The sequence below is a fragment of the Chelmon rostratus genome, chromosome 21 (genome assembly GCF_017976325.1).
Source record: "Chelmon rostratus isolate fCheRos1 chromosome 21, fCheRos1.pri, whole genome shotgun sequence".
Lineage (NCBI taxonomy): Eukaryota > Metazoa > Chordata > Actinopteri > Chaetodontiformes > Chaetodontidae > Chelmon > Chelmon rostratus.
Window position 1 is genome coordinate 16,234,643 of NC_055678.1, and position 12,178 is coordinate 16,246,820.

Sequence of the window (12,178 nt, forward strand, 5' to 3'; positions counted from 1 at the left end):
TAGCAGATTCTGAATGAGTTTCTATACATAATGAAAAAGATATATTTGATGGGATTGTGTGCATGCCTGAAAGCCTCACATTAGACAGATGACACCTCGCAAGGTCAGTCTTAAGCTTGGAGAACATCCACAGGGCATTAACTGTGACTGACCGAACGCAAAATAAGCATGTCGTGAAGGACAGAACTGTCGATCATCTATCTACTGGAACAGATGCCCTGGACAGGAAGGGCCAAAGTTGTTCCGATCTGCTGACAACACAGAGGTCCTTCGGAGTGTGTAGGACACTGTTAAGAACATTTTATGACTCTGTGGTTGCATCTGCAGTCTTTTTTACGCAGTGGTCTGCTGGGGCTGTGGAAGATCTGAGAGGGACAGAAAAAGACTCAACAAACTGGTCAGGAGGGCCGGCTCTGTCCTGGACTGCCCTCTGGACACCACTGAGCATGGAGGTGAGAGGAGGATGTTAGCCAAGCTGACATCTATCATTGACCCCCTGCATGACACAGTGGGGGCCCTCAGCAGCTCATTCAGTAACAGACTGCTGCATCCACTCTGCAAGAAGGAACGCTACCGCAGGTCCTTCATCCCAGCAGCCCTCAGGTTATTCAACTCAGGCATTGCATAATGTAGCACTGTGTCCACACACATATTGTTTTTCTTTGCACTACTGTAAACATCCTTCTACCTCATACATGCTATAACCTGTGCAATATTACATTCCCTTTTCCATTAATACTACACAATGCATATATACTTTTATTTCCACTGTGACACATAGCCACTGTGCAATAGAGCAAATGCTGTATCCATAACAACCACATGCAATTTTTGCTTCAATCCCTGTGCAATTTTTCAATATTTCTCAATACTTTCCATAGGCAATATATTTTCTATAGTCTTTTGTATGAAATGCAGTTGATCTTATCTTATCTTACTGAAATCATGTCCACCTGTTGAGCCCCGTCGGACAAGAGACAGATGTAAAAATGAGTGTCGATCTCAACGGGCTGTGCACACGTGTGTGTGTGTGCGTGTGTGTGAACATTGGATTCCCTCCTCTCCTTCCCACCTCCTCACCTAAAAAACAAGCAAAACACTCAACATCCCCGTACAGGCCTTGTACGTCCGCACCGAGCCTCACACATTCTGAAAGCCCGCGTCACAACGATGAAAGCCTTTATCCTCGCACATTTCTGGCCCTCTCGCTACAGCGCAAATTAGTGACAAATTAGCCTCCAGGTTTAAACTAATAATGATAGCACGAGCCCTGAGGCTAGAATCAGCTTCTCCTCTGTGGCCGCTGTCGCACCGAGCAGAAACACAGGAGCTCTGACACTGATGCTGACGAGCCGTGACTGAAATACATCCACGTACATGCTCAGTGTTTTACCATCTGTTTCTTGTTTCCTGGGAAACATGAGCCAGCATTTGATATGTCGGGATGGGAACTCCTTTGAGGTTAGAGTCGTCCTCGAGGGGGGGCGCCTCTCAGTCAGACTGTCTGCTAGACCCCCTCCACCAGACAGCAACCGTCCAATCATAGCGAAGCAACCACAACGAGGCAAGCCGGGCCTGTCAAACTTTTGATTTGTCCACATGTTGAATTGGTGTACATGGGGACACCAGATGCTCTGCGTGTAACGAGTCTGGATGGTGGATTCTTTTTCCATTTCCAAAACCAGAAATACAAGCAACGGCAATGTTAGGCCTGGATTAAACTGTGTCTGCTTTAATGTGAGCTACCTGACTACCTACAGTGTTATCATGACCCAGCGTTACTTCCAAGCCAGCAGCATTGCTTACTACAGAGCATTATTTTTAGGGGATACAGGTAAAGTCAATAAAAAAGCCCCCTTCATGATAGCACATACGCTGTGTAGCTTGTATTTCCCCACTGTATGGAAGCTGGTCCTGGATGCTATTATATCAGAGTGTAGGCTAACGTAAGCAGTCGGGTTTTGCTCTGATTCGGGGAAGTTAAGACCAAAGCAACCCCCGTTAAACTCAGATTGCCTTACATTAGCCCAACATTTCAGTCAAGTGCACATTACCCTTATTGTTTTTAAAAAAGCCAGCTGCAAACATGAAACTGTCAGGTGGCGATGGTCATGATTTTGGGTGTTTGCTCATTTGTATCATGCTTGTGTCGTCACTTTTCATTTTGTTCTTTGCCGGATTGTATTTGGCCGACAGGTGTTGAGCTCCATTTGCTGATTTTCTTTTTCCTTTTGTTTCCTGTTTTAACTCTGTCCATACATCTTCTGCAGGCGGCAACATGAAATGGAGGTGGGCTGAGCAAAATGTCAATTACCTCCCGGTTGTTTTGTTGGAGCATTTTATTAAGAGACTCCTTCACAGTGTGGCTGTTGAGCTTTCTTTTTTCTTTACATGTTATTCACTCTTCTCGATGTATAAAACTGCATAACAGAATGACTTACACAAGCACGAGGAAATACGACGCCCCACTTTCTAACATCTCTGCATGCAGCAGACTGGATATGCTGCCCTCTGAAGAGCACAGTCGACACGCAGCGACTCAGGCGTCCAACGCAATGTGATCCCAAAGGGGCCCATGGGAATCGCACTGATCTCATTTATATATATGTGCTTTTTTATGTTTACTGTGTTGGCCGACTCACCACGGATGCCCTCAGGCTAGCCAGAGGGATGCAGTGGATTTGTAAATGAGCTGTAGAAGGTCCTCTGAAACATATATTCTCTAGACTTAAGAGCTGCAGGAAATGTGCCATCACTGCAAAGAATGACGGGAGCTGGGACTGGTAGCCATGTTTGACAATACCGAAAAAACAGCATTCACAAACAATGTTTCAAGGGTTGAGAAATAGTATTTGCATTGTAGCTCATCCAAACAATGCCATATGAGAATATGCTTCTTGTTTCTTCGTCTGAGTGCAAACTTGAAGTTCTTTCAGTTTTAACAAGTCTTCAAGGGTTCCTGTCTGCCTTTGTCTTGTTTTTCATTTGAGCACCTCCAACTGCTCAATGATATATCCCTGAAAATAACATCAAAGCAACTCAAGACCTCTCACCGAATTGTCTTCGGATCTAAGTCTGTTCTGCCTGACAACAACCCTTGCATCAGCCTTACAACTCCACTGAGATTTAAAATCATGGAGAATCATTAAATCTCAGGATTAATGTGAGGTCACTGTGACAATAATGGAAATGAAGAGGAGGAGTGACTCAGATTAAATGACCGAGACAGCATGCGCGCTCACAACGGAGTTAACAACCAAAAAATAACTCAATCTTCAGTCTAATTAGCAACGCTCAGGCTGCGATCTAAAAGGCATGTTTCTGCATGAATTCATTAGCAATAAGTCGTGTTTCACTTCAGATCGGAAAACACAGGTGCAATTAATAACAATAATGGTGGCTTCTCCTTTTGGTGTTCAGGCTTCAGAGCCCTGCTATTGTGTATGCTGGCTCATTAAGATGATTACCGGACATTTGATTAGAATGGAGCCATCGTGAGTTCTCTTAGCTCCACTTGTGCTTTTCCTGCTCGTCAAAATATCTGCAGGGGAAAAGGGTCTATTACTTTCCATAATTGGAAACAACAACGCTGCTAAAGAAGCACATTTTTTGCATGCAGCTACCTGCTGGTACAGGTTTTCCCATTCATGCCCTCTATATCAAAAAACACTGTCAGAATCAGCAATACTTGTATTTACACATTACATGAAGGAAAAAGAGAGCATTACCAACAAAAAGAGGAAGTGAGGTTGCTGAAGGACCTTCTTTCCTAAATTATGCATTCAAGGGAACAGCAATCAAACTGGTGCTGGCTTGTTCATTTTAAGAACAACGATTTTTTCCTCTCTTTTTAAGTAAGAACTGTTATTGCAGGAGATGTGTTCTGGTCCAGTCTTTTCCATCAGATACTTTTTAAAGGAAAAATTAACACTATAAATCTGCAGCATACAGTTCCAGGCTCCCAAGCTGGGTGGAAGGTAGACAAAAAAAAAAAAAAGGTCCTTGTCAGCCCCTATGACTCATATTTACTTATCTGGGTTCGACTGTAAAGAGCACCCAAGCATTAGACACGAACAAACTAACATAGTTTACCAGACAAATATTCTTCTCTCAGGTCAACATACATAGTCTTGAGTCTCCACGAGTAGTAGTACTAATCCTTGTGTATAATCTGCTTTGAAATCAACAGCATGTATGTCACAAAGGCTTTTTACAGTCAGCGAGTGAAATGCCACTGTATCTAAAATACAATGGCATCGTGAGGCGAGGAAACATTGATTTATCTGCCAGAAACTGTCCCAATGTGCTGACACACACACACACACACACACACACACACACACACAAACACACAAGTTTGGGCTCTTTTTTGAAATCTATTTTCCACTTTAATTGATTTGTTTTCCTGCATTTATTCGTTGTATAATTTTCCAGCACGTTGCACTCATTTGTCACAGAACTGATTATGCAGTTTGTGTGTAATTACCCATCACGCTACCGACTTCCCTTAATTTGTTGGAAAACTTCTCAGTTCCTGAGCTTTATTGTAGCACAAAATGAGTTGTTTTGTTATCTTACAGCCTGAAAACAGAACGTATGCCAAAAAAAGCCAGCGAGTTATAAAACACTTTAGATAAGTGTGACAGCGTGCGAAATGTGTAAGATGATTGCATGTAGAAAGGTTAGTGTCCCAAACCCAAACAAACACACTGAGGAGAATTTCTTGAGAGTTATCCGGATTGAAAGAGCATTCAAAGTCAGGAGAAGGCCCAGGAAGCATAAGATATGGACAGATGAGGCAGACTGAGAAAAGAGAACACAGAAAAATCAGGATGGTGACAGGAAGCCATCAGAGAAGCTCCAGGTGAGATTTTACGGCGTGAGCCAACGGGGTCCCTCTTCATGCATGTGAAACTTGAGCGGGACCACAGTGGCTACAGCTGTGGATTTTTGTGAAAGTTGTAACAGCTGATGTGGGTATATGAAGGGAGGCTTGCCTGAGAGGGGTCCAGCTCTACCTATCCTGATGGTCATCTCCTCGTCCAAGAGTTGGATCGGCGGCCTCCCTTCTTTCTCTTTGTCCAGCTTGGAGTCGGGGGGCAGAGCCAAGGCTATGTGGGGGTCAGCACCGACACCCTGCAGAAGACAGAAAGAGAGACTATGAGGGTTAAAATAAATTATATGTATAAAACAAAGACCACTGGTAATGCTTCATTTTACAGGCGGCACTAAAACAAGCTGGTATGCAGCTGTTCATTCTTAGTTTTGATATCTTGCAACAGCTCAGCGTAAAAATACTCCAATACAAGTCAAAGTCCAGCTTTCATGAGTTTACTTAAGTAGAAGCTTGTAAGTATTATCAGCAAAATGTTACAACGCATTACAGGATTATTACCTTATTGTCATGTAAGCAGCATTTTAATGTTAAAAAGGGATGAAGTGAAGTTTTTTATTTTTTATTGTTTTAAGTAATGACGAAGAAATATGAGTAAACATAGTCGCAAATGACACAGAAATTTAACTGGAAATTGACAGGAAATGAAGAGACCTGAAAAATAAAGCCTTACCAAGATCGTAAACTGACTACAGCATAACTACAGCAACTGATCATTGTCTGTTCTGAGGTCAGTTGAGGATGATGATGAAGGCCTTTAAAAAAATACCTCACTGTCACCTCTTCTATCAGGAACTGCACTAACTTAAATATCTTAAAAAGGAAGCTTCTAGCTGTATAGTCAGATATCCTGCAAGCTGACTCTCCCAGTCAGATATGACTTAGAAGGACCTCCTCAGGGGCCACTGAGTCAAAAGGAGTTGCAGGGCCCTTTTTAAGCCCCCCCATTCCAACCCTTTGTCTTGTGCAATATATTCCTACACTATAATACTACAAAGCACCATGTTCGTGGTGTATCAGCACCACCTTAAAACTAGTTGACACCAGGACCCTTTTCAAGACAGGGCCTCAAGATCATGTTTGCATGGTTGGTAATGCAGCCTTGCAGATATGGACAGCCAGATCAGCAGGTCCCTGGACTCTTAAGACTTGCACTGTGCAGCCAGATTGTGAAACTCCACCGCCTACTGCCTAGCCCCAAATGTTTGAGAACAGCTACCATATGCTTTGCCAGCCCAGTGATAATCCAGTGAGTGGTGTGCTCGAGAGTCAGACAGGAAAGGTTAACTGTGTAATAGGAAAAAATGTCGTTTGACAACTGCACAGCCTCCCTGAAATAAAATCAATCTCAAGCCGGTTGATTAATTGCTTTGCCAGAATACAATAAGACAAGCTAATGTCGTGGGACGTTTCGCTTGGCTTCTGCAGTTCACCCTTTGATAACAGAGTCTCTGAACGGAATATAAATGCAAATGATGGCTCACTGGGAATGCACAGTGGTAGGGAGCGCTACAGCTTTAAAACAATGCAGTAAAAAACTGTTTTTAAATCAGAAGTATCAGGATCAGAGTATATTGATTGTATATATTGAAGTGATAGGTTAGGAAATGACGTGTAATTCCATATTAAACATAAATAACGAGATTTTCACCTGCTCAGTAACGCACTGCACTGTGTTGTTACCGGGGACTTGCATGAAGCTGAGACACCTGAGGAAGTTGCATGAGGGAGCAGAAATTTCAACCAACACAAGAGACTCTAAATCCACCCTCACAAAAAAAAAAAAAAAATCATCCAGTCAGCTTCTTTGTCCCTGAATAGCATCTAACACGGAGAGGAGTGATGACGGTCCCATCTGCACTGTGTGTAGCAGTGACACGGCAGCAATCAGTCATCTTATTCAGGCCGGCATTGCCTGCGATGCTGCTTTGTCTGTGCCTCTGATCGAGAGCGACGCTAACATGCAGAGCCAGGTTAGTAACTTTGTGCAAAGTGACTCATCAGTGTCCATTAACACAGCCCATGTTTCAGCATGTTAACTGCTTTGGAAACAGATGGAACAAATTAAGGACAACAGTTTTGTGAAAGAAGAGCTGGAGGAGACAGTTTGACGGCCCTGTGAGATTAATTTGCACACATAATGGAAGCACTACTGAACCGCGATAACTTTTTTGGACAATGAGGTGCTTTTAAAGAGTGCTAAATTTCCTGGTAGAATTAAAAACAATCCGAATGATGTTCAGTTACAGTACACTGCAAAACACCATTAAATTCCACTTATTTCACAAAAAAGACCAAACAGAAAATCCTTTCAAAATAAAACTCACATCAGATAAACACCAAAAATCAGCGTCACCAACAGAGGTGGATTTAACTTGCCAATCTGATGAAAACAGAGCACATTTTCTGTCTTCTTCATATGTCCATCACTCCCCCCGTTTGTGTCACAAGCTTTAAAAGCTGGTAAAGCACCTGGAGAACGTGCGTCAGAATGTACTCGCATGTTTTCTTCCAATTACGAGAAGCGCACGTGCACAATCCCAAGCGGACACTGAAGAGGAAACCAGTCAACATGGTTTCATTGGACATGCTATGGACATGTTTTTCCTTTTTCAATCAGCCAAACATGCTGAAATGATTGAAGGTGAATACTGACAATAGTGATTTGTGATTCTGGGCCGTATAAACAAAACCGCTGTGACTTGACTGAAATTACACAATTTCATGGGTTCAAAACGAGCCACAAGGGCTCTATGTTTTTTCTCCTGAAGAGCTCTCTCCATGCGTTTACATAAGTACAGTGAGGTATTGTGCTAGTTAAAAAACATGTTGAAGCCTCCTCTTTTCAAGAAAAATGCATTATAACTCACTCGTAAAAAGCATTAACAGCCCCTCTCCACGCTGCTTTGATGGAGAGGTCATTAAAACAGCAAAGCTGATGGTGTAAAAAAGTGTAGAAAACATGATGGAAATGTGACATCGAATACGAATAAAGTATTATTGCTACATATATATATATATGTTTCAGTCACATTCTTCATGTACATCATGGTTTATCTGTTGCTTTTGCCTTTATCACCTGGATATTGGTGTTCTTGTTTCAAAGCTATTTCTGTGTATCTTTGGCTTTTAGTTTGGACTCAATATCCTGCTGTAATTTTTTCCCCCAAAGCTACTGGTTTCTTGCAGATTGCATCAGGTTTTCCTTCAGGACTTCACAGTATTTACCCTGCCCTGATACTCCACCACACTTCATGGTAGTGATAGTGCGTTTGTGACGATGTGCTGTGTAACATGGCGCTCTGTCTCATGCCCCAAAAAAGTCCATTTTTGTCTCATCAAACTGGAGAAGATTCTTCCAGATGACTTCAGTCTCCTGTGTTTCTTCTGGAGACGGAAGGCGAGGCGTTACATGAGATCTTTTTCTTTGCCACTCGTCCATAAATCTGTGAGTGGTGAAGCACCCAGCCAGCGGTTTGTCAGGACAGTCTCTCCAGTCCGAGCCTCCCTCCCAGTTTATAACAGAACAGCTTCGACTAAACATCTTCATTTGTGTGACTTTAAAACAAACTGGCTGCGCTTGTGATGTTTTAGGTGGTGACACTGCATTGCAAAGAGAGACTTTGATTCAATGTTGTAAGCCCGTAAAACCTGGAAGGCAGGTGAGTACTTTTTACAGGCGCTGTACATGCAGTATATTTTTGCACGGGCTATGAAATATGACAATGCTGAGGAAAAAAAAAGCATGTTTTTTAATAAGCATGAGGAACAATGCTGGAAACAAAAAGAAAACATTGTTGTGGGAACATTTTCTCTGAGATATGCATTCAGTTCAATCTGTGCGGCATTTGTCATTGGTCTTGGTCTTTGGTTATTACTTATGCCAGCGGCAATGAGGCGTATGAGAAGGATGCAGCCCAGAACAGCGCACAGGAGAAAAAAGAAAAGAGGAGATTTTCTCAGGCATGAACTAATGAGTGAGGTGGTGCGTAACATTTGGGGATGCTGTGGTGTCACTGTTAGACTGAATGCATAGAGCCTGTGCGTGAGTGTGTAACCATTGTCTCAGCCATTAAAACACATATAAATTTCTTATGAATGAATGTGGAGACAGTTTGTCTTGTGTTAAGCATGACATGTATCTCACAAGCTTCAGCGAGAGACCTCATCATCTAAATGCTTAATTATTTTCCGCCGTCGCTTCTGCACACGTCTGTAATTGAGGGCAAAATGTACCATGTCCAGCATGTTTCTTATTTATGTGCTAACTGTCACCACGCAGTGTGTTTACATATGTATGGGCCGCAGACTGTATATGAATTACTGGACGTAGCATCTGGGCCTGAAAAGTGGAGCCAATGTGGAAGTGTGTCCAATCTGCATTCTTTCGAATGGCCAGCAGGAGGCGACTCCACCGGTTTCAAAAGAAATCCGACTGACTGCAAGCTTATGAGAAAATGAACCTACTTCTCACTTGATTTATTACCTCAGTAAGCATTTCCTAGTGAGTTTATGGTCTCATTTGCGAGGTTGAAGTCTTCTTCAATACAGCATGATGTTCATTTTGCACATTATGGTCCCATTTAGAGTAAAAGTAGCAATAAAGTAGAATGTGCTTAAGAGCATGGCTACTTTTTATTGTCAAGCTGCTACCACTGCCCCACCATTGTGTCAGATCCCCTCGCTCCTCCCCAGGGCGTCATCCAAACACGGTCACTTCTGGTTCCAAAAGATGGCGACTCCCATCAAGCCAAACTTGAGAATTGAAAACTGCAGTCAAACAAACCACTGGGTCATGTCAAGGTGGCTCTGCCCACGCCTCTGTGTACTGTCTATGGTGTGAGGACATCTGAGTAAGTGTGTATTCAGCTGAGTGTCTGTGTGTGTGTGTGCGGGGGGTGTGATGGGACAGTTCATGTACCATCTTCAGGGACATTATTAACCCACAGAGACCTTTGCTGATGACCCACGATACAATCCCATCAGCAGGTCCAAGCTCACTATTAGAGATTCAACAGCAGGAGTCTGGCTCCACTGATCACTGAAAGTCACAGGGAGTGAGAGAGTCTTGTTTCCTGCTTGCATTTCCACCACATTGTAAAGAACGTGGTTTATTAAATTTACTGTGGCGTGACCATGAGGTTTGAATTGGGTGTAATGACTGAATGAAGAGTAGACATTCAGGTATAAAATGTATAATAGACTTCAGAGGATCTTCCTACAAAGTAGATATGATTCATTTCTGCTTTAGAACTGCAGCTACAACAAATAAAGTACTGTCGTTGTATAAAATAATATCTACTTCACTTCCTCCCTCGTCCAAATATTGACACTGGTGGCACCCTGGACTGGGTCTTTATTCGACCAATCAGCGACCAGTGAACTATTGGACAGGGACCACATTTAGTCCCTGGTTCCTCCAGTCAAAACACAGGCAAAGTAAAGGCAGATGCAATGGAAGATTATCATATTATAGTTCAGTGATAAATCTTACTAAATGCTTTGGGATACAGTCAGCAGTTGGCAGAAGATGATATATTAAGGTAATTTTATTAACTCATCTGTAATAGGCATCACAATAACATATTTTCAGAACAACATATAGCACTATGGTCAAATGTTTGAATTCCTTTGTTACACAATGTCAAATTCACAGCTGCCATATTAACATATATAAATGTGTATCTTGCTGACCAGTGCCATTAAGAAAATATAGTTAATTTTTAGTGATGCTTTCCTTTATAAAATTGACAATGTTTCATTTTGTTTACTGTGAAATATTCAACTATGAGTAAAAATTCTCATTTACTTACTTATAATGTGAAATATATTAAAAAACACTGTGTGTATAACTTGTAGTAAACTATTCTTAAAAAGAATGAACATTCGTATACATTTTCTCAGATCCAGGACACCAGTCCTCTCACCCATTTCCTCATTTTTTCACAACTATTACATTAATCAGACAAACGTTATATAAGCAGTAAACAAAGCTGTACAAACGGGACACAAACCTCCGGCCCTTTCAGCTGACTGGCACCAACCACAAACTCCGTCTTTTTACCAGATCACAGCTCTGGATGCTGGCCTAGCTGGGGGTGGTGGTGGTGGAGGCTCGCTGGCTCAAAATCAATGCATTTTCATTTGGCAGCTCGTTCAAATACAAGCTGTTAATTTTCATGAATTGTGTTGATTTCATCTTCCCTCAAGTGAGATAAATTGGCATTCATGTGAAAGACGAACTGTAATATATTGGCCGGCTGATAAGAATTGAAAGTATGTTTTTTTTTTTTTTTTTTACAGTGAAACAGTGAAAATAATCCACGTATCTTTACACGTTTATGGACTTTAAGTCTGGTTTACCAAATCACTCGCCAGCTGCTCTGTGTACCCGCCCACTCCTCGTGGCGAACAGAGGCCGCTGATGGCGTGCGTGCGGATCTTCCTGTTCAGAAGCAGGACTCTATATGAAAGGGCTCCAGCTATCTGATGTTCATGTGATTCATTCTGTGTGAAAGCGGCAGCAGCAGAGACGCCTCAGAGGACTTGTCACAGTTTGACGAGGAAGGCGGGAGTTGAGAAAGAGGAGAGAAAAGTCAAAGCGGCGACTGCCCCGCTTCCATCGAAAGCACCCGCACTGTCGCACATTTCCACACGTCGAGCACACAGTGTACACACACACACAAACACACACACTAACACGAAGAGCACACCCATACTGACACTCTCTCAATTACTTGAGGCTCTGATTTATACCCTCCTGCTATCTCTACTTCAGACTGTTAAATGAGGTTTGATGACAGTCTGACATTTTGGCTTTTGACTGTACAGTCAATATCACATACTGACGACCTGACGTGCTGTATGCCTCGATTTCTTTTTTCAGTTAAAGGCGACTGGGTTATGACTTGATCCATGGACCTTCCTTAAACAGATCATGCTGTTGTCATAATAAAAATCCAGGTTTTCAACTATGGCTGTGGTTCAAAAGTTTGAATTTTTATCTTTAAATTGCTTAAATTGCTCTGAGAACTGATATTACAGGTCAACAGTATGGTTTCAACATTTTTTCAAATACTTTCTACAAGGTTCAAATACTAAAAGGTGACTGCAGGTAAAATAGGCCATGACATAGAACTGTATGTATCACGTCAATGCCTGCAACTACCTGCATTGGCTGGAACGACTCATCTCATTTTACAGGCTTTTTTAGCGTTGCATTTGATAGATGCTATGTGCCGGTGTACGTGGAGTATGACACACAGGTCTAACTGCCATGGTGTT

General features: G+C 42.3%; 1 protein-coding gene across 3 annotated transcripts in view; it reads right to left on the minus strand.

The window, feature by feature from the left end:
- The window catches only part of LOC121624702 (zinc transporter ZIP11-like), a 112,065-nt gene that overhangs the window by 34,538 nt on the left and 65,349 nt on the right, over positions 1–12,178 (minus strand). For 2 of the 3 annotated variants that reach the window (XM_041962540.1, XM_041962537.1), the window contains exon 5: positions 4,998–5,136. In XM_041962540.1, the coding sequence (XP_041818474.1) occupies positions 4,998–5,136 (139 nt within the window). The remainder of the gene's footprint in view (positions 1–4,997; positions 5,137–12,178) is intronic. The other variant, XM_041962538.1, reaches the window with a different exon arrangement.